This window comes from Vanellus vanellus (genome assembly GCF_965231255.1).
Source record: "Vanellus vanellus genome assembly, chromosome: 12".
Classification (NCBI taxonomy): domain Eukaryota; kingdom Metazoa; phylum Chordata; class Aves; order Charadriiformes; family Charadriidae; genus Vanellus; species Vanellus vanellus.
The window spans coordinates 13,909,630-13,935,783 of NC_138917.1; the positions used below are offsets into that span (position 1 = coordinate 13,909,630).

The 26,154-nt window shown below is 41.3% G+C and overlaps 2 protein-coding genes across 2 annotated transcripts in view; one reads left to right on the plus strand and one right to left on the minus strand.

Moving 5' to 3' along the window:
* Positions 1-66: 66 nt before the first annotated feature.
* On the minus strand, positions 67-12,778 carry CCNE1 (cyclin E1). Its single transcript, XM_082489603.1, has 11 exons — positions 12,667-12,778; positions 12,472-12,562; positions 12,197-12,265; positions 5,504-5,646; positions 5,288-5,423; positions 4,308-4,454; positions 3,397-3,492; positions 2,898-3,032; positions 2,699-2,810; positions 2,456-2,613; positions 67-1,591 (listed from the first exon to the last, which is right to left on the minus strand). Exons 1-11 carry the CDS (start codon positions 12,678-12,680, stop codon positions 1,469-1,471), a joined length of 1,224 nt encoding a protein of 407 aa, XP_082345729.1. The 5' UTR covers positions 12,681-12,778; the 3' UTR covers positions 67-1,468.
* Positions 12,779-13,353: 575 nt separating this feature from the next.
* Positions 13,354-26,154, plus strand: part of LOC309676567 (uncharacterized protein F13E9.13, mitochondrial-like) — a 55,047-nt gene continuing 42,246 nt past the window's right edge. Inside the window, exons 1-4 of the mRNA XM_082489133.1 lie at positions 13,354-13,421; positions 13,633-13,708; positions 14,846-14,928; positions 22,326-22,506. Of these exons, the coding sequence (XP_082345259.1) occupies positions 13,636-13,708; positions 14,846-14,928; positions 22,326-22,506 (337 nt within the window). The 5' untranslated portion in view covers positions 13,354-13,421; positions 13,633-13,635. The remainder of the gene's footprint in view (positions 13,422-13,632; positions 13,709-14,845; positions 14,929-22,325; positions 22,507-26,154) is intronic.

A 26,154-nucleotide genomic window follows, 5' to 3' on the forward strand; every position in this document is an offset into this window, starting at 1 on the left:
GAACTTATAACCATTCATTGCAAGGGGAAAAAAACAAAGCCAGCAACACCAAATAATTTGCTTACCATTAGTTACCATAGGCATTTTTATTACATTAAAGCTTTAACATTTATCAGAATATTGGGTCAGGGAAAAGCAAAAGGGAGAATAACTTAAAAAAAATAATAAAAAGCAGCCTTACTGGGAACTAATGTTTAGAAAAATTAACCAACAGCAGAGTAGGAGCTTCCTGAAGTAAGTGTTGTAGCATTTAAGTTGTCTACAGGACATGACAAATCCTGGTAGTCTTACAAAAGTTTTCAGTGTTGTTGAACAGTCCTTCAAATTGAACATCACGAGAAAAACAAGCAACCATTTCTTACATTTATTTCTCCATTTCCCTCTTCTCCAGAACCATGACTTTACAGAAAACATCTTACTATGACTTACTATGACTTCTCAGATTCTCAAACCTTGCAAAGGGCAAGGACAACTCTTCCTGTAAAAAGGCACACACCATTCCAGAATTCAGTTTTGCACAGAAGATGATCAGTTGTCAAAGACTATGCCAAAATCCCAAAGTTTAAATGATTATGTTTCAAAAAAAGGTAGGTGTTTCCTACTGATTACTTCTTGCTATCAAGCATAACAACCCAGACAATCTTATTCAAGAATTACCCAATAGACCGATCATTAGAAAGAGTGTTGTGGAGAGATTCCCCACATCCTTGTCATGTTTATTATCCCCTCCCTAGCCACCGGCATCTGGCCAAGGGACATCCAAGTAGCCCAACATGACAATTTTATCTTAGCATCCAAAAAGGAAGTTTTAATTGATAAAGCAGTAGTGGTAAATAAATAAAGCCACAGTTACTATATTATTCATCCCCAACTCCCACGCTACTAGTGGTCACAGTCTTAAAAACCTTTACTGACCATAATTAAAAGAAAAATAGGAATATACATAGAACCAGCTGTCTTAGACAGCATTTTTATTAAAAATGGATACACAGAGATATAGCAGCATTTACAATAAAGAGTTTTAAACAGGCATCAAATTGTAAGCCAACCATTTGAAAAAGAGGCTTTGAAATGTTGTCTTCCACGGCACTTTTTGCCCATTTCTCCACAGGGGACAGCGTGACTGCAGATTATCCAAAGGACAAACAGGCACAGAACTAATCTAAACTTCAAGCCCTTTTTCTGAACAGTTGGTCACATCAAGCATCACCCTCCGTAGCAGCATTTGGAGCACTCTTCGGTGTTCTTTTAAGTGGCTGGTGTACTTGATCAATTTCTTTAAAATATTTTAAGGTTCAATAAAAATATTTCAAATAGAAAATTTTTTCTGTCATGAAAAAAGTAAGGTTTCCTTTTCAGACTCCATAAAAGCTTATGAACTTCACTGGCAGCATTTCCATAACGGAGCAGGAGTTAGAACCAGCAGAACAGGCACTTCAGCAAAATTGTCTGTCAACAGTTTCTAAAGTCATATTGGCTTCACTCCAGAAGACTGTTTCTTACTACTTTGTGGTGGTGTAAGGACACCAGTGGGGAAAGGTGAAGTCCTATTTTGCTCAGCCAATATGGCTTGTTTTGCTTGAGCTTTGTCCTGAAAGCACAGAAAAGGAGGGAAAAAAAATAATCTTTACTTTGGTATATCTATGCAGTAGATCAATATTATTCAGTGTTTTATAACTTGATAGTTTGCTAATCTGGAAATGCATATCTGTATCCAACCCCTCCTAATAGTAACTGATAAATCATGCAATAGTTAGCAAATACAAACCCCAAGAGATCAGTATTAACTTTTGGAATCTGATGATCAGCACTGTGGTACTTGTATCTTCAAGAAAGCAAAATTCAGAAGCAACTGAACAGGAAGAGCTTTAACTTCTACTACAACTAAATAACCTCAATAGGGGGAAAAAAAAAAAAAAAAAAAAACAAACAACACACACAAACACAAACTCCAATAGCTTAGATTAACTACAATTTGTTGGACAACATTTTGATCCTCTTCAAGTTTCTCATGCTAAAAACCACTCTTGCTCAACTTCTTGTCAACCACTGTGATATAACAGTCCCATAAGATCACTCCTAAGTGATCAGTCTTTATTTTCTCTTTTTCATCAGACAAGGTTGTATAACCTGTATTTCCTATAGAGAAAGGTCTAACATACAATATTTGAAGCATCCCAAAGGACAGAAATATGCTTCCAGTTTCTTGAGCGATTATTTGCCATTTGAGATGAGAGGCTTAAGTTACAATCACTTTTTTAAACTAAATACTGAACAGGTCTCTGTCCCAAGACTTTTGCAACTGGAGTACAACCTTATGCCTTTTATCACCTGCATACACTCAGTCTAAATCTGATAATGCATCAGTTAAGTTTACTGTTTGTTCTAACCAAAGAAGAAACAAGATGTAGGAGATTTTAAAGACAGCTTGTGTCTTCAGTATCCATATACATACCAGCAAATCCAAGCTGTTTATGTGTGTCTGTATATTGTGCAAGTCTTCAGGAGCTATACCTCTAAAGTGTTTGAGTTTGGAGCTTCCTACTTCCCTTATTGCCATCGCAAATGGAACCATCCATTTTACACATTCCTCTATCTCGCACCATTTGTAACCTGGAAGACAAGACATAGGCTTTTCTGCCTGAATGAAGGCTTAATGTTTATAAACTCATTAGACTTAGTTTATAAATGCCAATACCTGAAACTTTCTGCATCAACTCAGATGAGGAGAAGTGATACAAAGCAGAAGCTGCAAGCACTCCATATGTATATTCCAGGCAGCCAATATCCAGCACACAGAGATCTAAAAGCTACAACACAGATGTTCGATAAGTCTATCGCAAGAACACTTTTTCCCCCCAGGTAAAACAGCATTTGAAGGAAGAAATCAGTCTTACCTCTGCTATTTGTACAAATATTTGCTGTGGATATTGTGGCAGCAATACCTCATAAAGCTCATTTAAATACGCAACTTGCATGTAAATGTTTAGCCATGATACAACTGTCAGGGGATTTAAGTTCCAGTTAAGAGCCTGAAAGAGTAGACATGCACAAGACTTTAGTATTAATAAAGAGTTCCTAACTTACACCATGCAACTTTATTTACTCCAGATCAAAAACTGTAATTCCAGTTCATCAAGGCATCTTTGAAACACACAAATCTAATTCCCTTCTGTACCTCCTCCTGCTGACAGGGTGGGGGAATGATTAATTTTGTTAATATGCACATACTGGTGGATGCTTTAAATCATGCGTTACCTAAAGAACACTGTTTTCTAACTAGAAAAAGAAATTGCCTCTTAGGAGCACATAACATTGAGGCTCTCTGCTTTTATTCTGATTATGCTACACATTTTTAGAAACTAAATTAGAACTAAATCCACTTTGAAATATTACCTTCATAATGATCAATTCCATACTGAGGATTTCATCTTCTGTACAAGCTCCATCTGTAACATAGGCAAACTGGTGCAACTTTGGTGGATAGATTTCCTGAAAGATAGGAGATCAAGTACTAATTTGTGGAATAGGTTGTAACTAGCCTCATGTGCTTAAGGAAAAAAAAAAAAAAAAGAAAAAAGAAAACACCTCACCACTACTTCAGCATTTCAAATCAGAGGGAAAGAAAGAACCAAACCCCATCCTAACTCGTGGTGTTCTACTCTGCCTTTAATATACACAGATTTCTTGTTCAGCCTTCCTGCTGATAGCCTTCACCTTTCACTTCTGATGGATCAGTACAACATGCATTATGTTAGACTACAGCACCACTGAGATTCTATCATAATTGACATCAAGATCTTTTTATACATGCTAAAGAAAAAGCCTTTTATCCCTTGCTTGAGAAGAACAGAATGAAGAATAATAGACCTCTTAAAAGACAAACAGGAAGAACTTAAAAAGCTATGTATTTTAATAGTTCAATTTGTTCCATTAACTATAGAATAACTCAGACTATCATCCAGTAGGTACTCCACTGACAGGACTGCAACAAATGGTCTCTGTATACAACAGCCAGCCAAAAACTTATTTAGCATCTGCAATTAAAAACTTCAGATTTATTCTAATGCTGAAAAGATAATCCTTTTAAGATTAGAAAGACATACTATGATGTTAGTCTTAATTTCAGCAACTTCAAAAACAAAAGAGAGGAATTTTGAAATTGAAGAAAAGGATTTTTTTTTTGTCTCACAGCTGAAGTCATAGCAACAAACTCCATAAAGCCTGCCAGAATGCATCTAGTGTACAATAAGTGTGCTGTCTGTCCATTCACATTTTTATGTTTAAGTAAAGCTGGAGATACTTACCTCAAGCTTTGCTGCTATGAATAAAGAAGATATACCGATAAGCTGCAATAGTGTTTTTACAACATCCTGTTGTGTTGCCATAAACCGATCAAAGAAATCTTGTGCTAAATAAAAAGTTTCTCTATGAAGCTTGTAGACTTCACAAACCTGGAGAGACATCAGAGATTACAAAGGTCAAGAACAGTGTTATAGAGTCAAAAACAGATGCTACAGATGTATTAGAATACCCCAAGAGCTAGACATAAAATTCACATTGGCTTTCTGCTTCACTGATATTGTGAAGTAACATGTTAACTAAGAGCATGAGTTAAAGTTTCCTTTGACACAAGATGACTGTCACTACAGTTAACTCTCCCCCCACTCCCCTCCCCCAAAAAAAAAAAAAAAAAAGAGATCAGAGTGAAATCCCTTTTAGGAAATGCAAGCACATGTTCTAACAATGGCAGAACATCAGTTCCTCATTTTTGCAAAGACGCATCATTGCAACACGTCAAAAGAGAAAATTCTCACAGATACTTTAGAATTAAGAACAGAGACTATGCCACCAAGTCATCTAAATAGCAAAAAAGACTCACATACAGACAGAAGAGTTGTAGTACATTCTACGTGCCAATAACAGATAAAGAGGTTGAGAGATGCATGTGGTCTCTAAGCCACCACACCTTCTTTCTTAGAGTGACTTTCATAACCATTTGTACAGCTTTTATCTGTAGTGTGACCTTAAAAAGCTTACATCATGGAGCTTTAGGGACAAACTGATTTATTATCCACTATGAATCTAAATGAATATCAGAATATATTGTCACTTTGTACATCAACTCGATCCACTATATATTCTTTTTTAAAGTTTGGTGCCATTGACAAACTTTAAGATGAAGACAAGTGTCTAGGGCTAAATGGATTATGCAAAGATCGTGACAGTTATTAGTACACTTCAACAAAAGCACACTTGAAATACTCGCAAGCACAGAAAAGCTTACCTCCATGAGCCAGTCTAGAAGGATAGTTCTCATTTTAGGTTGCAGGAGAGGGTGCCTTTGCATATAAAATTTATCCCTCACATATGTCTCTTCTTTGTTTATCATGTTTTTCCATACGTCCTCTCTGTTTGCCCAGCTAAGAGAGATCAATATGTTTAGCCTCAAATCATAACACCAAAGGAAGGCAGGCAAGCAGCAGCAAAATGGCACACTTACCCTAGAACTGGTAATGGTGAAGCTCTAGTTGGAACCACACTTAGATGTATAAAGTGAGAGTAATCAACACCAACTGCATCATCATCTTTATCCGGAGTAGGAATCAACATATGGGCATTTTTGTGAACATTATTCCAGGATGGCTATTAAATAAAATAAGAGATTTTACACCGTGCCTTTTAAAATAATCATTTCAGATGTAAATAGAAGAACAGACATTGGCAAGAAACGATGACAGAGGCTATGATTACTTATTTGAACTGCACAGAATCATTGAGATGGAAAGGGACCTCTGTAGGTCATTTTGTCCAACGCTCTTGCTCAAGCACGGCCACCTATAGCCAGTGGCCAAGGACCATGTCCAGATTGCTTTTGAGTATCTCTCAGGATGGAGGCTCCACAACCTCTCTGAGTGATGTGTGCCAGTGCTTGGTCACCCTCACATTAAAAAAAAAAAAAAAAAAAAAAAAAACCACACACACCACAAAAAAAAACACACAAACAAACCCAACAAACATGTTTCCTGATGCTCAGAGGGAACCTCCTGTGCTTCAGTTTGCATCCATCTCCTTTTGTCCCATTACTGGGCACCACTGAAAAAAGCCTGGCCCCATCTTCTTTACATCCTCCCTTCAAGTATCTATATACATTGATACAATCTCCCTGAGCCTTCTTTTCTCCAGGCTAAACGGTCCCAGCTCCCTCAACATTTTCTTGTAGGATGATCTGGTCCCTTAATCATCGTAGTGGCTCTTTGCTGGACTCTTTCCAGTATGTTCAAATCTCTCTTTTACTGGAGAGCCCAGTACTGGACACAGTACTCCAGGTGTGGCCTCACCAGTGCTGAGAAGAGGGGTGTTGCTTATTTTCACTGTAGAAAAAGTTTGCAACTAAAGCTGAAGAACATTTACCCTGTTCTCCTTTTGAAGGACCACAACTGTTTCATGGAAGAGTATCCAAGTCAGAGCCTCCTATTGTAGTGTTGCATTTTGTTTTTACCACAAATACTTTGCATGAAAGCAAGATGTTTGCCTTCAGGTAAAGAATAAGCAGACTGAACTTTAAAACCCAATTTGTGATTATAATTATACAAATACAAGGTCATGATTTCTGGTAAGGAATATGTAGACACAACACCCAAAGTTGCAGTTCCATGCAAAGCAACCTTGACAATGAACACAGCAAAATAGTAGTTTATAAATTTTTTCTTACTCATTCATCTTGCAGTGCTAAGATGAAAAAACAAAGCACTTATGATCCAATTGTTTTCAGAAGTAAGTAAGTACATGTTAAGCAATTGCTACTAAAGTATCAAGTTAACCATTTAATATATAGAATTTTTCCAAGTTCTGCAAACATCAGCCATCCAACATTCCACCTGTCATATCCTGTTATTTGGACCTGAACTGAAGTTTAGGTTTACTTGTCTCCTGCCTAATTCTGTTAAACAAGATCTTGGTGTATGCATCACGTAATTCCCCAGGAAAATACTACTACTTTTATTTTGTGGTAGAATACAAAGCCAGACCCATGTCATCATGCCTAAGTAAATTAGAATTTAGCATTTCTGCCTAACAGTGAAGTCAGCCATCTTGCTGCAAATTGATCTGTTCTGCAGCACTAAGAGGACAGAACTCCCAAACAAGATTCCTAATGTGCTTCAAGAAAAAAAATAATTAAAAAAAAATAATCAGAAGAATCATTAGGTGCTAACAAGTAAAATGCTCTACATGAAATTTCGCCACTCGCAAAGAAGCTTCCATGCCTGATTTTTGCCCTGTCGTTGCTACAAGTGACATCACTTTCCAGCAAAATGGCTACCCTCTAGCACCAGCTTCAGAAACAGAAACCACTGACTCAGTGAAACCAAAACCACATTTCACAGTTCACTCACAGCTAAGACTGCTTTGTACTTTGAGCTACTGACACACAGATGGGTAGCCTTTCTTCTTGAAGTTCTACATGCAAATCTAGCATAGCTACATACCCAACCACGCCATGATTTAATTTGGGTGAGGGAAGGAACCAGTCATTTTTAAGATAAAGATTCCTAGATTCCCGGAGGGAATAATATCTTTATCTTAAAAATGAAAGATTGAATTCAAACTTTCAGTTTGTAAGGAAAGTGTTGCATCAGCATTGCTTTAAGTTAATTTTTGTCCTCCATCAAAACTAGACTTCAGTCACACTTTGTCCTCCAAACTGCACAGCAAGCTCAGCTGCCAACAGCTTTTGGAGAAGTGCTGCCTTATCAGTTAATCAGCAAACCAAAAGAAAAGCCATACATTATATAATATCTATTTAAAGGTGCCTACTACACCAGCAGCTTCTGAAGGACGAGGGATCTGCTCCACAAACTTCTCAACCAAAGTAGATACCCCACATACTACACTGCAGCTACAACGACAACTGATTTAAGAGATTTCACCACCTCCAATCTTCTATAAGGAAATCTAAATCAAGGTTCAAGAGCCTCTCAGGTGTTTTGAGAAGTGAAAACAGAGTTTTTGACTAGATAATATCACTCACCAAGACAAATGGGGAAAAGACGCAATCAACAGAGAAAGATATAGCTTAGACAGAGACAAGAAGGAAACAAATGTGCAGGGCCCTCCAAAGCAAGAAGCTACCAGCAAGGGAGACAGGCGACTGAATTAGCGTACGTGAGGGAACACTATAGCTCTGGCATGGATTTTGGTTGAGGGACAGAGCATATTAATCAGACTACAGCCTTTAAAACAGATTTAGCAAGACATTCAACCAAAACTAAGAAACAAGACCAAGAAACGGCATTATATTACACTGTAACTGTAAGGAAATGGGAGCCACCACTCAAAAAAACAGTTTAAGGTGGGGAGGGTGTGAGGAAACGCTGAAGAGCTTTCTTTGGGTTTGCGCAGAGCCAACCCAAAAGCAGGGAGCTGCGAAAAAGCGCCAGATGTTACAGAGAATCTGTGCAGCCTAACAGAGGAAATCCTATGGTCCTGGGCTTACTTCTGAGGCAAATAAGAGCCGAGCAGGATGGAAGCCAAAGATCAATGGGGAAAACTGCCTCTTCAAATCTGTATGGAGCCCAGCAAGAAAGCTTGGTAACACTCACGGCAATATTCCAGATACAGGAACAGAACAATTGACTGGAGATGCACATCTGTATTTCAGACGTGAGAACTAGATACAGATTGGAGAACTTGAACTGAGAAGGCTTGAATGGCAGAGGGTAGGTGACCAAAGGAGTCCTTTGGAGCAGGGAAGCCCATACAGCTCCAAAAAAAGAAAACCCAGGAATTGAGTGTTTTTTTTTAATTTTAAAGCTCAAACATTCCCCCACCTCAGTTTTCTGCATCACGTCATCATACACTGATATATCAAACATCCATTTAAACAGATCTTTCGGACACCCTTCAGGCATAGAGGCCAGACACAAAATGGAGCAGGTCGGGTTATTGGTTACAGGCAGAGCCTTCAGTGAAACCGCCACACATAGGAATACAAGCGGCTGAGACACTCATGCATCAAAACATGAGCTGGGAGCCACCACAACAAGCTTCCACAGACCAGGGCAAGAAGGGCAGCAGGAAAGCAGAGGAAGAGAACTGCATTCAAGCAGCAAGGTCAGAGGATTTTCAGCATGGAAATCAAAAGCAGAGGAACTGGAGGGGGACAGGCCTGTTTGTCTCGCCCTAAAAAGCGGCACCTCATAACAGAGAGACACTGATATCAACTACTAGACCGCAGCCTTAGTTTGCCTACCAAAAACAGTAAGACCTATAATTCTAGCCATTTTTCTCAGCAGATGCGTTAGTTTGATCCCTTTGCCATGAGAAAGGGATTCCAGGATTAATATACAGGAGAGAGAAGAGCAGCTCACGTTATTAAGTTGTTCCAATTCTTTCTGAATAGCATAGGAGCTTCTAGTACTTTTAATTTAAGAGTTTGAATATTTTCCTGCCCCAGATTTGGGTCAAGTCAGGCTTTCAACTCGGATGTAGTTTACATTCTTTATGCGTTTATCTGAAGACTTGTAAGTTGTTTTGTAGGGTTTTGTTTTTTAAATTGGATCTTCCAAAGACAACCTAGACCAGTTAAAGAAACTTTTTGGAGGATATTTTAAGTGGAACATTTTGACAACTGTAAGACCGGATTCTGGAAAAATGTCTAGCAAGAAATTGATCAGAACTATTTCCTGAGAGTTTACTCCATCTTTTTTTCACCTGAACACATTAGCTAGTTTCATCTAAACAAACTAACTTCTAGATTCAATTCTGCACTCTAGATGGAGGTGGCCATGTAATTTGTACCACAATTGCACAGGTGACTCTAATTAGATGAATTTTGTTTTACACAGAGCCTTGGAAGTGTATTTGTCCACAGAAAGCAGCCAGGATTAATATGAGAATTGCTAGCAGAATTACAACAGTGCCAGTTCTCTAAAATCAAACACAGAATTTATGCAATATTCTGCTGTCACAAACCTGATGATATAGCCACCCTTTCATCACATAAAGGGTAACGGCATCCTAATTAAGAACTCAGGCCTTATGTTCAACAGAAGCAAACTAATGAATTGACTATGAAGATGCCGTAAAGTGGGATGTGACTATGATATTTTGCCTTGTGCATAAACTAGTGTCAGTAAACAATTTATTTAATGTAGAAGTCATGTGGTATAGGCTGCAGTGGATTTATAGCTACTTGCATTTTAGAATTGTTGTGCCTCAACAGAATAACTATCTCACTGGCTATCATACAAGCCTGCTATACTGCTGCTGGAACCGTAAACATATTCTCATTAGTGGCCCATGGCAATTTATATCAGAGAATAGCTTGTGTCACACCATAGAGTGAAGAGCTGCTGCTGTGCAGCCAAATGTTAGCTTTTTTTAACAGATCTGTAACAATCTGGCTACTTTGTCACAACAAAAAACCTTCTCTATGTAGGGACGGATACACAGGTACCCATTTTATTTACGGTTTACAGAATCAAAGGGCCAAATCCTACCACTATCCTAAGCCTAACTTGAAAGAACCCCACGTAAATATTTTGAAGGCCTGCTACATAAGTCATCTAAATTTTAACTTACCTATCATACCTGAAGTAACACTGAATGGCTGTGAGGACAGGCACACAAATAAGAATCAAAAATTTGAAGTCTTTATCTACTTTCAAAGTTGAAAGCCAACATATGCAAAATACGTTCCAAGTTTCTTTCCACTGTCTTTCTAGAAAAAGATAAAATTGGGTCCCTGTTGAGGGTTTTTTTAATACAATACCTAACTATTATGCAATAAACATGCACAAGAAGCCCTTGCTCAGCTCAAACAGAATGAATCTTTTGGTGAAGGAGAGAGCTGCGGTGAAGGACAGGCAGCTCTTCCTTGTCAGAAGTGAGAAATTAGTTTAATATACTGCACAAAAGAAAGACAGAAGGGAAGGAGAGATCCCCTCATTAAATGCTCACCATTTGAGCCCTGCTTAATATGTTGACTGATAACTAGTATACGCAGTTGCAACAAGCAGAGGCCATTCCAAACAATGATGCCCATCTGTTATGGTAGCACTTTAGTCTTAGAACTTCCAGCTGCCACTTCTGGTTAGATGTGCCACATTATGCATAGCCCTGCGTACCAAATGAGTATGGTGTGTACTCCCTGATCGTGACTTTTGCAGCTTAAGTATCACCCTGCATGTGCATTAACAGGCTGAAGTCCCAGTGACAGTGACTGAGCAAGCATGTGTGTGTGTGCAGAAAAAATAGAAAAAAGAAAAAAGAGAGAGAAAACAGGCTACTCCCTGTCTTACTTAGAGCAGGCATCTTAATGTACAAAAGCATCATGCTTTCAATACTGTATACCAACATAGCATCCAATATAGATACCAATAGCATCTCGGGTTCAGAGATTATAGGAAGGGCACGAAGGGAGAAAGAAGACACTACTAAAGTTAATTTTGACTTCATCTCTCAGATCATTCTAGATCTTACTGAGAAAACTGGCAATGGTCACTACTAACCTCCACTGCATTTCCACAGCTAAGTGACTTTACAGAAGTGATCCCTTTGTTCTGCAGAAAAACAAAGCCTATTTTAGTACCACATTAGCATCTAGTATGAAGTTCAAAGCTCTAGTCAGGAACCTTGTTCTCTCTGCCAGTCTGATAGTGACACTTGTCAATAGGAATGGAGCTGATGGTGGAAGGAAAGGTGGACCTTTCCTCCCTCCCATGTGATACGTAAGTAGAAACAAGACTGCTAAGAGAATAATCTCAAAAGATGATCCTGTTTGTATGCTTAAGTGTCTTGTGCTTTGGCCTGCAAGGCATAGCGTGTAAGCACATGACTACTCTTGCAACTCTCTAGAGAGGTCAAAGCAGAGTTCCTCCATGTAGACCTAAAAGCATATTAAGGCTTTTGTGAGGTGCACCCTTGCAATCCCAGGACACTTGGATATACTGAAGTATTAACGTAATGTTTTAGACCAACACAGGCCTCATCTCTTGCAAAGACTCCAAAGCAACCTGTATGACCTGGGGCATTCTGCACTCTTCATCAGCCAGGGTTGACAGTCCCCCTCGCCCAGCGGTACGCGATAGCTGTACATCTGTCACACCACATTCGTAATAATAGTGACGTACTGCAAAACAATAATAGGGTTAAGTGAGATTACAGGAGTATGACCTAAAGTCAAATCGGTTACCTGGTTTTCGTATGGCTTTTTCCTCGTCATGTCCATTTTGGCAATTTCTTCATCAGGATCCTGTAAGAACTACAAAGAGGAATACATGATTTCAGGAATCCAAGCTGCGAGACCAGAGACTATTCCCCACCAGGGCAGACCCCGCCGGCCCAGCACCCAGAGCGCCGCATGGCCCCCGCCACCCAACAAAAGGCGGCGAGGGCCCGCAGGCCAAGCCCGGCGGCGGGGCGGGCACTGACCCGCGGGCACCAGGCCGGGCCCGGGCCCGCACTCACCGTGGCCACATCGGCTTTCCTCTTGCGGGCTCGCATGGCGCACTCCGCACCCCCATCCCCCCTGGCGGGAGCCTTCTCCTCCGCGCAGTCGCTGCCAAGAGAGAAGAAGCTGCGGGAGCCGCGGCCGCGAGGAGCCTCCTCGGGGCTGCCCGACGGAGACCTCGGCCTACAGGGCCCCGCGGACGGCGGACTCACCTCTCCCGGCGCATGGTGCCCGCCCGGGCCGGGTCGGGACGAGCGGAGCTCCCGCGCGAGGAGCGGCCGAGCAGGCCCGGGCCCCAGCCCCCACAAAGGGCCGCGGGCGCACGGTGCGGAAAGGGCGGCCGCAGCCCCGGGCCGGCCCCGCCGGCTCCCCCCGCCCCGCAGCCGGGCACCCCGGGAGGCGGCAGGGGCGCCCGCCGCCCCCTGCCCTCGCACTCACTCGCTCACTCACCGCCGCCGGCCCGGACCTTTCCGGGAGAGAGCGGTGGGTGCCCGCCCGGCGTTGGCGGGGCGCAGGGGCAGGGCGGGAGCGCGGCGCGGGCGGGCTCCGCTGGGCGCCTCCTGCCTCACGGCGCGGCCGCTCCCGTCCCTGCGCACAGCGCGGCCCGCGCCGAGCGGGACATTTAAACGCGGGGCGCGGGGCCGCCTCCCCGCCCGCCCGCCCGCACACGTGGCCCCGCGCACAGCGCCGGGGGCCGGCGGCGCCCGGCCGGGGCGGGGTCTGCGGGGGGCGGCGGCGGGGCGCCGCCGGCGGGCCCCGGAGGAGCGGGGCAGGGCGCCGCGGGGCGCGGGACGCCGTGCTGGGGCCGGCGGGGCGGGGCGGGGCGGGGAGGGGCCGGGGCCGGGGCCGGGGCCGGGGCCGGGCCGGGGGCGGGGCCGCCGACGCGGAAGCGGCGGTGGCAGCGCGCGCGCGGCCGCCGCAGGTGGACACCGGCGGGGCGGGGGCGGCGGCGGCGGGGTGAGCTGAGGTGAGCTGAGAGGAGGGGAGCGGAGCCGAGGGGAGGGGCCGCCCCGCCCCGCGCGTGAGCGGGAGCGGGAACGGGAACGGGAACGGGCCTGGCCCGCCGGCGGCGGGAGGCGGGTCGCCGCCATGGCCGGCCGCGGCCCTGCCCACCCCACCCCACTCCACCCCACTCACCCGCTCTCTCCCTTCTTCCCTCCCTCCCGCCCTCCCCGCAGGGCATGCGGCTGCCCGGGCCCTTCGGGCGGCTGAAGGCGGCGGTCGTCGGGGTGGTGCACGTGGGAGCGCTGCCAGGTAAGCGGCGGCCGGGCCCAGCCCTCGCGACCGGGCCGCGCCCCCCCCCCCCAGCCCCGCTCTCCCCTCAGCCCCGCTCCCCGGGAGGCCTCTCCCCTCGGCCGCCGCTGCCGGCCCCGCCTGAAGTGCTGCGGGTGTGGGCATCTCCCCTTCCCAGAGGTGAAGGAGGCGGGAGACACTTGCACGCAGGGAGCCGGGCTGAGAAACCCGGGGTTCGGTGTTGGTGAGCTCTCCGCTGGTGTGTTTCTAGAGGCAATGGTTAGGAAATGACACAAGTGGGCGTTGGGACGGGGCAGGTGTTGGATTGCGCTCTCGCAGGCCCTGGGAGGCAAGAGGAAGCTCAGACAGTGGGCAGGGGTTGGTCCACCCTGACCTCCCCATCCACCTTCCGAGGGGCCCGGGGTAAGCAGAGCTGATTACAGCAGCTGACCTTCCCCTTGACAGGCTGGTGCCCCGAGCTCTCCCTGCTCCACTTTTCCCCAGGAGCAGCCTCCAGGCACTGAGGCCAGCTTTCCCCACGCTGTGAAATCAGACTGTCTTAACAAAGTTGTCAGAGGACTCTTCACAGTCCCCGTTTCAGACTCTCGGTGCCTGGCTTGAAGAGCTCAAGTATCAGAAAAGACTTTGGAGTTGACCTTAAGGAAAACTCATTGAACTCCAACGAAATCCACGCATAAACTGAAGATCAGATACAGTCAGCTTTGCAGATTAGAGTTTAAGGTAGCTTTACCTAATTTTAAATTGACTGGCGTTGAGCATAGGTATTCTGCAGACCTAGAGGTCGGTCTTGCCAGAGGTTGTATTGCATGGAGCATCACTAATGCAGGATAAGCTGCAGTAAGTACAGGAATGACAAGCTAAGAGCAGACCTGGTACAATCAGAGATTATAGCGGATGTTCCTCAAGTTTGTGAATTAGATTTAGGAACTGAATGGTTACAGCAGATCCGTCAAGTTCAGCTAAGGAAAGAGATGGCACTAAGACATGTCACAAGGAGACGCAGCAGCCTTTTGGCAAGTTTACCCTGTTTCTCCCTATTTCAGTATGCCAGTGCCTGTAGTTATCCTACCTGAAAGCTGTTACTGTGTGTGGTTTTGGTTTGTGCGTGCCCTGGGGTAAGCAGCATTGTTCTTGCAGGGACACCAAGAAGTTCTCTTCCAATGACCCAGATCATTGATCAAGCTTGTCAAGAGGCAGCAGCTTACAAGGATGCTGGAGTTGTAAGTTTTGGGTTCCTTCTTCCTATGGCAGCATTTACACACAGCTGCTTCTGCATAGCCAATATTTTAAATTGTCTATAATTCATCAAAAGCATCTTAAACCACATGATCTAGGAAGATGTTTAAATCGACATCTTTTATGTCAACATAGTAAGTAGACCTTCTAGATCACAAAACCTGAAAGAAGTATCACATGCACCCAAAACAATTGAAAAAGCTTAGATTCAAATTGTGTAATTCAAGTTGTTTAAGTGGAATTACCATCACTTTCTAAGAATCAAGTTGATTTAAGGTGGGGAAAAAAAAAAAGGAAAGTTGACTGCAACATGAACAGTCGCTGGCATTCGAGGTATCTGGCTGTAGAATGCTTTGCCATCCAGCCTGACAAGCCACTGTATTTTTAGCTCTGTACAGCACTCTGGTTTCATGAAGTCATGGAGGAATGCCACGTGCGCAGCTGAGGCACTGCATGCATACCTCGGTCACTTGTGGGGTGCTGGATTGCCCCATGTTTATGTTTGTACCAAAACAGCACAGATTCAAGGACTAAAAAAAAAAAGGCTTATGCCTTTTTCTGCCCTCTTTAACCCTTCTGTCCTAGTCCCCTGGCAGCAAGCATGCCTGCTTTGCGCATCTAGAAGAGAAGGCCCAAAAGGCTAGTCTCAGCCAGAGGCAAGAAGAGGCAGGTACTACTGACTGAATTGCTGTTGGACCTAAAGTGGTGTAGTAATCTTCATAGGTCAGTGGATTTTAACAGGGTGTATGTCCTTTTGAAAGGTCAGATATGTTTTAAACATTTCATTGCACCTTGTCTTGGGGTGTTGATGTGCTTTTTCTTTGACCTGCCTACAGTATTATGTACATTTTCTCGCATGGTAAGAAGGTGTCCTAATGTCCGAGGTTTGAATGTCTTAAATGAACAAGTAGTCACTGCTTTGAGCAGCTGTTTTCTGCAAAACTTTAATAACAAGCCAGTTGAAACCTTTTTAATGCCATAAATTTGGATGATACTTTACAGACTGAACAAAATGGAATATAAGAGCTTAGTCTAAATTATAGAAGACCAAGGTCAAAATGCAAGACAAGTCACATGAAGTAAGTTAAGGGCAGAGCACTATTAAGGCTAAATTAGGAAAGAATTCTGAGAACAAGGAAAGGACAAACAGCAGTGCAGAAGAATGATGTTTACATAGGTGGGCTTCAGTGCCTATGAACCAGATATGCATGTGCAAGATGTCCACCCAGTTAGAGCAATCTCTAACTGCAGGTTGTACAGAATGAGTACATTATTTTCCTTTTCATGCCTTTTAAAAGACTAGGTGTGCAATAACTGTATTCTGTACTGTGGCTTTATATTTTGTCTTTACTGTTATAGTATCAACATGAGGTATAATGTGATTTGATCTACATAACAAGAGTGGCAAATACTAGTCTTCGTCTTCCTGTGTTAGAGGAAGTGGTTCCAAAAGTGATCTGTAACTCCTAAAGCCATTGCCCCACATTCCAGTGCTTGTTTACTTATTTTCCTTATGTACTAATTACACACTGAAACCTTTAGCAGCAGGAAAAAAACCACCAAGTATACCTAAAGGTGAGGGAGGGTACAGAGGCCGTTACTTTCACTGCTGACATGCACAAAGCTGGACCAGTTTTAAGACAAGCTTTACAATCAGTAGTAACACAAAATTTTAATTTGGGTTTTATAACTTATTGTCTTTTCAAAAGTTGTAATAAATTCTGCTATTCCAGGTCTAACTGGTTTACCTTTTCTCCTACTGCGCTGCTGTTTCTGAACTTGAATGTATTTTTAAACATACCTCTAAGGTAGGCAGATGAGGTTAATGTAGTCATTCCTCTCCACATTTGGACAAATTCAGGGCTTAAAGTTATGCTTAGTCTATTTCCTGTAGAAGTCACAAGAATATCAGTACACATTGCACACCAATCTTTATTCTAAAGGTCTGTACACAATAGCATTACAGCAATATGACAAACAAATCCTTCATTGATGCCATAAAGGTCAGAGATAATCAGGAGAGCTTCCATAAATATCAGTATGGTCGCTTAACACTTTCTGCAATTCACTTGTTTAATTTTTACTGATACTTACTGTGAAATGCAAGTTTTCATGATAGATACTTCAGGAGCTTCCTGGCTTTTGCACAGAGATCACTACTCTTCCAAACTAACTATCTTGCCTCTCTAATGGGAATATATTTGGGGTTCTCCCTCAGTGCTCCAAGTGAACTGTTAAGCTGTGTGTTTTTCTTGGAAAAAAAGAGGTAGAAACTTAAAGGTGTTTGTTTTCCAGATATTTTTATACTGACAGTATTTCCAAACACTGCCTACAGTAGCTTTTAAGAAGATGTATAACCATCTTGCTGCTACTAGATGTTTACACGTTGTCTCAAGTTGTTTGAATTGGTGTTAACATTTAAAAATAAAGTATATGGTCTTGCTCACTCCATATGCATTGCACTTGGAAGTAAATTTTAGTATATTCAGAAAAAGGTGACTTGTCTGGCACGTTAGCAGCCTAACATAGTAAATATGAAAGAGTTGTGATATTAGAGCACAGTAATGAAAACAAGTGAGTGCTCGGTTAGGAAGCCATCTGTGCTCAAAATGTATATGCTTTGTACTTGTGTGTTGCTAAACAATGAAATTCCCTAGGAAAGATTTTAGAAGCAGTAAGCTATGAGGCATTATGATCCCTCCAATTTGTATCTGCTTTAGCTGAAGAAAAATGTAAAGTATATATTCAAGTTAACTTTTATTCATTCTGTTCAGCCTGGCTGACGCTTACTTGGTAGCCAGAAAATAGAGCACAAGTTGCCTCTGATCTTATTGATATAGATCACTTTACTACTAGTTGCTGTTATTTAGCTGTAGCTACTTGAGTAGCTGACATTAAAGACAGTTAGAGGTATGTAAGTAAAATTAATTCTTAAAAAAAAAATCCCCAAATTATAAAGCTACATTGAGTTGCAAATATCATGGTGCTTCTTACCGCACAAAGTTTTAGGTTTGCTCCTTTTACCACTGCTGCCTCTGGAGATGCGTTCATTGCTATTCTGATTCTCCTAACCCTTCTTTTGGCTCCGTACCTGGAAGGGAAGTTGCTAGTACATGTTTTGCATTAATGTTTTTAAAAACCGAGAAGTTTCAAGCCTATTACTCTTATAACTACAATGATAGCTGGAGTTCAAATTACTTAAAGTTTAATAACAGTCAAGACAGAATAAACCGGTATTTCTGCATAGAAACACGTAGGTAGTTATCACTTGGATACTGAAGTTAACATTCCAAATTTTAGCTATATTACAGTAGAATAAAATAGCAGATAAACCTCCCCACAACGACCACCTATGGTATATGCAGGAGAACACAGGGTATCTACTGATCTATATTAAGGCCATAATCTCTTGCTCTGGAGGTAGAGTTCTTAAAGCAATTGCTAGGAAGCTGTGCCTAGGCACAGCAAATCAATGCTCTACAAAGGCACCCGATTTCCTTTATAAGGGGCACGTGACTGTCGTGGTGGGAAAGGCTGTAATTGTCCTGGTGTATACCTGAGCCTGTATAATAATGGGTATGGTACGAAAAAAACCCTTTCTTCCTGTAGGAAAGAGTAGTTCTTTTAAGCTTGTAAAGCTTTGTATTAGCATGTGTGTGTTTGTAGGTAAGGCCGTTCTGTTAGGGGAAACACTGGGATTAAAGTTGCCCAAGGTAAAAGTTACATTAGGTAGATGCTGAGTTAAAGCTTGTGTGATTGTTATACCTGTTGTGGTTTATAGTGTTGTGACTGTTTTTGATGCTTTTCTGCTGTGATATGTGTGTGTGCGGCTGAAGTGTTTTAAGAGGTCATTTCTATAAGTGGAATAAAGCGAAGAAAATTATTTTTCTATATAATCAGAGAGCTATTTAAATGACCTATTTTCCAGTAGCTAACTGTGATACAAGAGGCACTTTGCACATATGTAGCACTTCAGAAGTCATTCAAAGTAGAAAGGAAATGTATTGTTTGAGAATTACTTATAATAAGGCTATTATATAGAGGCAACACTTAAATCATCTTAACATTCAATGGAAAAGGAACACAAAAGGTATTTGCTAGAGTTTTATCTCGTACTAGCCAAATAAATTCTGCTTTGGAGTGTGTAATACAGTAGCTGTTCCCATAGACTTCTGAACTATAAGCTTAAGTTCCAAGAAGTTTAATTTAGCATAACTGTTTTCTTTCCACCATTTTAATTAGATGTCTGATAGTACTGAAGTCTGTTTTACATACATATCAATTCAGTAAACACAGAAATCTGTGGTGTTATATTTTTATATAAAATATGAAAGAAAGCTTTGAGTTAATGCATCTGTAATTCAGCTCTCTGTATTGCAGAACATATGTTGTTCTTTTTTAATTAAACAAAACATAATATGCAAAAGAATGTAGTCTATCGGATGGTACCAAAAGAATAACACATTATTGAAGTAATACCAAAAATATTCACTGTAACTGTGGACCTTGAGGCCATAGGAAGAGGCAACTGCTGAAAAGTGAATATAGTAAGTTTAAGGCAGAAAAGAGAAATGTTGGAATCCTCCCATATGCCGGCATTCTGAACTAGAATTCAATCAGATACTTTTTATGCACAGTAGTATGGCTAGGGTTTTTAATTAATTTTTAAATGAATTAATTCATTAATGTATCTACTGGAATAATTTGCTTTATGCAAATCCTGAGCTGTCAAAGTAGTAGCAACTCGGGGAAAGCTCAGTTTCACTGCAGAATTCCTGTGGAACTCTGCCAGCTTGTTCTCCTGCTTTTTCATCTACGAGCATGGGTCTTCAGGAGCTGAGCACCTGAAGCCCCGTTCCCAGACGCTTTTCTTCCTGGGTGTCCTGTTGACGTTGATTTCTTGACTGCCTGAAAGCCTGGGGCTTCTGGTTTGCACATCCTAGCTCCTTGCCCTTATGGTAAGCTTGGAGTTTGCCAGATATCCGGGTTTTGGTGAAGACCGCCAAGTAGAGCATTCTTGAGCCAAGGAACAAGGGCTTCCAGGTTTTGTATCCTCAAGGAATTACCTGGGTTTGAGGTTCATTGCAATTTTTGAGTTTGTTTTGTTTTGTTAAAATACTATGGTTCCACATTAATCCTTTTGCCACGTACTACTACTGACAAACTTTGCATTCTTGCGTAGACAGACCTAATGTAGTTATGTGTACAGAGGGCAAAAGACTAAGGGATTTCACTTTATGTTTGTACCACAAAGGATTTGGTAGTTGTGCCTGAGGTGCAAGACCATCTGGTCAGTTCAGGTTTGTTGGAACAGTCCTGATGTCGTTCCAGAGGAACTGACTGTAAGTTTGTGTTTTGTTTTGTTTTTTTCATTTCTGAAAATGCTGTTGGTTTTCTGAGGACTGGTTGTCATCTTTGTCATAGGTTAGCTCCCATCACAGGTAGAGAAGCATGGATGGTAATCTTCTTGTTTGAGGTAAAACAGGACCAATTTTCTTCAGTAACTTTACTTTTTAGCTAGGCCTCTTCTAACTACTGAAATTAGCAGCATATTACACAGAAACTGTCAGAGTGATAAGACCTGTGTTTATAGCTGATGCCCAGGCATGGTATGCAGAGAGGCTCTTGCTTATACTTATTGCTATAACACCCAAGGGCAGCTAACTTTGTTATGTGCCCCATTGGAGGGTCCCCTCTATAGGGGTCCCACGTGTGGGGAGGAGGGGACAGGACAGGTGACCCAAAAACTGACCAACATGGTATCTGCATATGTTCTGGTTAGTTGTCATATCCGGTTTTCCTTTGCCTAGTTGATGTTTTCTTGGACTGGAAATCTGAAATTAAATATGCTGATGAATGGCACCAAATAGTGCGTAGATTTAATGTTGGGTGCTCATAATATTAGTTCACTTGTTCCATTGATAGCTTGTGTCCTTTTTTTAAGGTAGCATGTATTTTGGGTGTTTAAATCCTCGGCTGTAAGTCATTTGGTAAAGGCAGCTGTACCCTGGCATACTGAACATATGTGGCTCGTGTGCTTGGACTGACCATATTGTTCCACCGGATTATTTCTATTCTCAGTTTTCCCCATCATCCATGTTAGGTGTTCATTTATGATGTCTGTGGCTTAGCCTGTAATTCAGCCATTAAATGCTGACTGCATTTTATATACTGTCTTATCTTTTACTGTCAAAAGGGCTTCTACACTACAACAAAGATTAAAGAAGCGTTACATGTGAAAGTTTTTAAAAATGGAAACCTTCCCCCCCCCCCCCCCGCCTGATTCTCTATGTTATTATTAACCAAACTTATTTGTTTAATCTCTAGTTGTATTTTTTTCCCCAAAAATGTTCTTCTTTCTATTCTGGTTCAGTTACTATACCTTTGAAACATAAAGCACTCATTTTAAAAGATTGAGATGTGTGATAAAACTCGAGAGAGAGTAGACTTTGTTTTTGATATATACAATTAATTTGTCTGTTAAACTTTTTGTATTTTTAGACTGAAGCAGGTGAGAAATTTCTACCTTTTTGTAACATTTTCACTGCAAATGCAGAACATCAGGCTTGAAACGTGTTTCAAGGCTATACATTTACTCTTGTTATTAGTCTTTGAAAAAATTATATATGATTTGCAGTTAAAAACTTTCTGGTATATACTATACAATGATCGGAATAGTACAAGGTAGCAGATAATGTACAAAGATTTTCAATAAACCGCATAATTATATCAGTAGGGTGTTTATCGTCACTCCATTGTTTGTTAAGAGTATGTCTGTGTGGAGTGAGAGGTACAGTAGATAATAAATAGCAATGTCTTCCTTCAAGTAATTCTGTATCCAGAATGGGAGAAATATCAATAGCTAATACTATGGTATTAGGCAAGCTGTGAATAGGCACAATAATAGTCAAACAAAAAATTCCTTTATTTATCCAAAATAACACTTATTTTCTGACATTAATTGAATTGAAAATTGCCTTGATTATCTCTAAATCCTCCGTTATCCAAACATACTCAATATCCTATATTCCTCTTGGATAATTGAAGTTTGACTTTACACTATTTTTAATGAGGTATAAGATTTAACTCCTTCGCTTATAATTCACATTTTAGGATGGATCAAAGGAAACCAAATTGATGAATGTATAGTTAAAATCGCATTTATTTCTCTTCATGATTTCCCTGCAAATACCATGCTGTTGATGAAAGCACTTTTGTAAGTGGTTGTATGCATCAACACTGTAGATAATCCTTCCTTTGAAGGAAAACCTTTAAACTCGTGCGTCTTTTAATACAAAGCAGCATAATGGCAAACTAGCCATGCTTTTTAAGATCCTTTTTCTTCCAGTTTAATCATATTTCTTTATAATAATCTCCGCAGGATGGCTTGATAGTAGAAAACATGCATGATGTCCCTTACACGGTGTGTCCTGGGCCTGAAGTCACGGCAGCAATGACAGTGATTAGTGCTGCAGTGAGACAAACCTGCCCCCGTCTCGCGCTGGGTGTCCAGATCCTGTGTGCTGCAAATCAACAGGCGATAGCCGTTGCTCTTGCTGCAGGTAATAGAAGTGACTCGTCAGTTATTACTGTTGTTTGCTATGGCATTTACTCTCTGCAAATTGTGCATTGTACTAACATAGATACTATGAAAAATGAGACATGAAAAGCTCACTGTACCCTGAAAAAGCAGAAATTAGATTTTGAGAAAGATGCCTGCTTGATTATAATAGATGATACTTGCGCACTGCTTCAGTTGGAGGCAGCTAAAAATCCCAAGGCCGCTGCTGCAGCTTTCTAGGTGAAACCTGTCTAAATGTAATGATTAGTTTAAACCTACTCATGTCTAGAAGCCACCTTTGGTGTAACTCTATTTACTTCAGTTAAATTATATTTGAGGATCAATTTAACCCACTGTGGTTAGGCATCCTGTTTCAGCATCTAATTATATGTTGTTGCTACTACTGTTATCCATTAAAACTAAGTTTTCATTGCCTTTTTTAAATGAATGGATGGAATGAAGCTTTTTATATAATAACAAAAAATTGAGTGTTCAGCTAGCCAAACTACTTAAAATTAAATTGCATTTGGGTGAATGAAATATAAATTAATCTATCTTTATTGCATGAATCCTAGACTTGCTAACCTTTCTGCTCCTACTGCTTGCTGAAGCAATTTTAGTTTTTCATATGTAACGTTCCATGATTTAAAGATGGAGGATGGTTTAATATGGAAGGCTTGTACTTCCTAAATACTTCATAAATTGAGGGTTAATGCCTGCTTTTGCCCAAATTGCATATGTGATTACAGTAAGGTTGCACGTTTTTGAATGTACAAATTTTATAGACAGGCAGAATTTTTTAAGAGTGCAACGCTAAAAGATGCTGGTGTTAATTGAAAATCACACTTCAGGTAAAATAATGTAGGCTAACTTATCTGCAGTGGCAGTTTTAATTATGTTGGATATATCTTAGAAGTCTTAAATTCCTTTTTTGGGGGGGAATTCTTGTTAGTAGATGTGTTTTGAGCTCAGATTTGTTTTGAGTGCTTTAAAATCAAAAGTTGCCATTTTCAAGGTGTCTAGCTACTTAAGAAACGGACAAAACCTAGTTTTTATCACTGCAGTAGAACCTAGATAAAAACCTAAAATAAAAATGCTACCATAATCCAGTTTTAGTTTTCAGGGATTGCATGTGTGAAGGATCCTTGAGGTACATAGGCATTTGCAAAAATATTTACACATCTTATTTTTAAAAGCAGTAGTCAAACTGTTACTGAGTTATCCTTTTAGGAGCAAAATTGATCGCTGAATAAGGGATATAGTGTGGGAACAATGTATTTCTCTTACTTCTTAGCAATTATTAATGAGGAACAGAATTCCTGGAGGGCTTGGGTTTTGCTCAGCTCTACTACTGTTCTGCACTATTTGCTCTGTAACTGGAGAACACCAGCTAGGAAGGGCCTGTGTTTAAAGCATTTCATTGCACTTCTCTAAAAATTATTGTCTCAAGTTCACTGAACAGGAAAGCAAAAAGAAAAGAAAATCACTTTAAGAAAAACCATAGTAAAATGAATGCTACTTTGTAGGCAGCAAATCTTTGAGTATTTTTTTCTGTAGCAACTGAGTAGTGACTTTATGTCAATACAATTTTAATAGGTGGCTATTAATGAAGCAAGGCCTGTGTGCTCTCGCTACAAAAAATACTTGCTGAAGGTGTTTTAGCTAAAAAGCATATGTAGCATCTCCTGCTACCGTGCACTCATTTCATTTTCCCTGTGGAGACGCCTATCTTTGGTAGAAATAACTGTTCTGAAGAGAACTGCACTGGGAAATCTTAAGTGTTCTTCAGGTGAAGGTAATGATTTCATTTTGTAAAGGGGGAAAAAAGTCAGCAGGTTTACGGTGTGACTAGAAGGAGCTCAACATCAGCAACATGTGGTTGTGCTAATAAACATGTTTTGGGTAGCCAAATAGTAGCAGGTGAAATTACTGAGTTTTCCTAGCGTGTTGACAAGGTATTGGATAAATCTGAAAATAACAGTAGTAAATCGGGGGATAAGGCATCTGAGAAGGTTGTGAATTTTTTTAAACTTCTTTTGGTTCTTTAGGAAACATTTATTTATTCAATTATGCACCTAAAGGAAGGAATGACAGCAAAAACGTGTTCATGCTGGGTGCTTCAGCAAAGGTATGGAGCAGTGGTAGGAGAATAGTGGGGGATCTTGAGGAAAAAGGGTACCGCTGTGTCTCCACTCTTCTGACAGAAACAAGCAGTTCCTCGTGTTCTCAAAAAACAGTTCTTGAGTCAAAACAGTTGTTGCCAACATCCTCCCAGCTCCAAAAGGTTACTGCAGACCATTGCAGCAGTGGTGAATGCTCTTGGTTCAAGGCACCCACAAGTCCACTGCAGGGGGCTGAAGGAGGCGGTTGCCCAAGGGCATCCATCCGGCAGGCCGTGGCATCCTCCTGCCGTGGGCCTCGCTGCAGGGCCCCTGTTCCTCCTCCATCTGCCCACAAACCAGCATCACCGCATCTGATCTTTGCTTTTGACTTCAGGAGGTTATGTTGAAAGCTGCCAGATTTCCCTCTGTTCCTAAGGGCAGATACGGCAATGTTAGCCCGCTCAAAAATCAGTGTAATTATATAGACAAATAGGGGGGATATTCACATCATGCTTTAATATTAAAGTGCTCTGCTGCTCAATTTTTATACTCTTCTACATACAGTAGACTCCATAAGAAGGTCCCTAAAGAACCATAGACCACAAAACACAGAGGCAGTACAGAATAGTACAGTTTTGTATTTATATTTTGGACTGGAAGCCATCTTAATATCAAATACTTATTCTCAGAAAAACAACCCTTCTTAATAGTTCATTTTAGCGACATCCTCCAAAGACTGTATTATCTTCCTTCTTTCCTGAAATGCTCTTTGTGGAGAAGGAAGTCAGAATTTGTTTGCTAGGGTAACTTTTCAATTGGTTCATTATTAACAGGTGTACCATGTGTTTTTTAGAGGTGTATAATTTCCTGTTTGTAGTTTCTGATTTAATTAACTACATCTGCTTGAGGTTGAAACAGAATGATGTCTATAAGCAGGTTCTACAAGCATTTGTAGAGCAGATAAAAATAGAAATGCTTCTTTATTTATTTTTGTTTAGCAAGTATTACTGCTTATCATTTCTCAGTGCTCAGGAATGTCTGCAATACGTTCACTAAGTCTGGGTCAGATTTAGGCATAGTGTTTGGTTTTCCTTACTTATTTATCAGTGTGTCTTGTTTCCTGAAATTAACCATTGTGTTAAATTTTGTGTGCGCGTTGTTTGTTGTTGATCTGTTTCCAACTTACACAGCTTTTCTTTTATTGAAAGTTTGCTAATTATGAAGCACTAATCATATTAGAGGGGACTGTTGTGTCTAAAGGAATTGCCCAAAAGCCCTCAGCTGCTATTTCTGTTTTTCCTTGCCTTAGTGAGATGTTCTGCTTGGCTCTAATCTGTCAGCGTAGGTCTTTGCAGAGGAGATGCAGGGCCTTTATAATGCAGGAGTGTATGCTGGTGACACTCCCTTTGTTTTGCACTTTCTGCGTGTTCTCCATTACCAACATGTAGCAGTGAGAAGAAATAAATAACTGGCCCATTGTTAAAATAATGGAGACAAAGTTAATGGTGAGAAGAAGGATTTCAAGAAATATTGCCATTGTGGAATAT

Excerpts from the sequence above, each read along its gene's own strand:
- CCNE1 (XM_082489603.1), bottom strand. Across the intron at positions 5,424-5,503 it reads TCACCATTACCAGTTCTAGG|CTGGGCAAACAGAGAGGACG; the intron begins GTAAGTGTGCCA and ends GATCTCTCTTAG. Across the intron at positions 1,592-2,455 it reads TAAACAGCTTGGATTTGCTG|GACAAAGCTCAAGCAAAACA; the intron begins GTATGTATATGG and ends CTGTGCTTTCAG.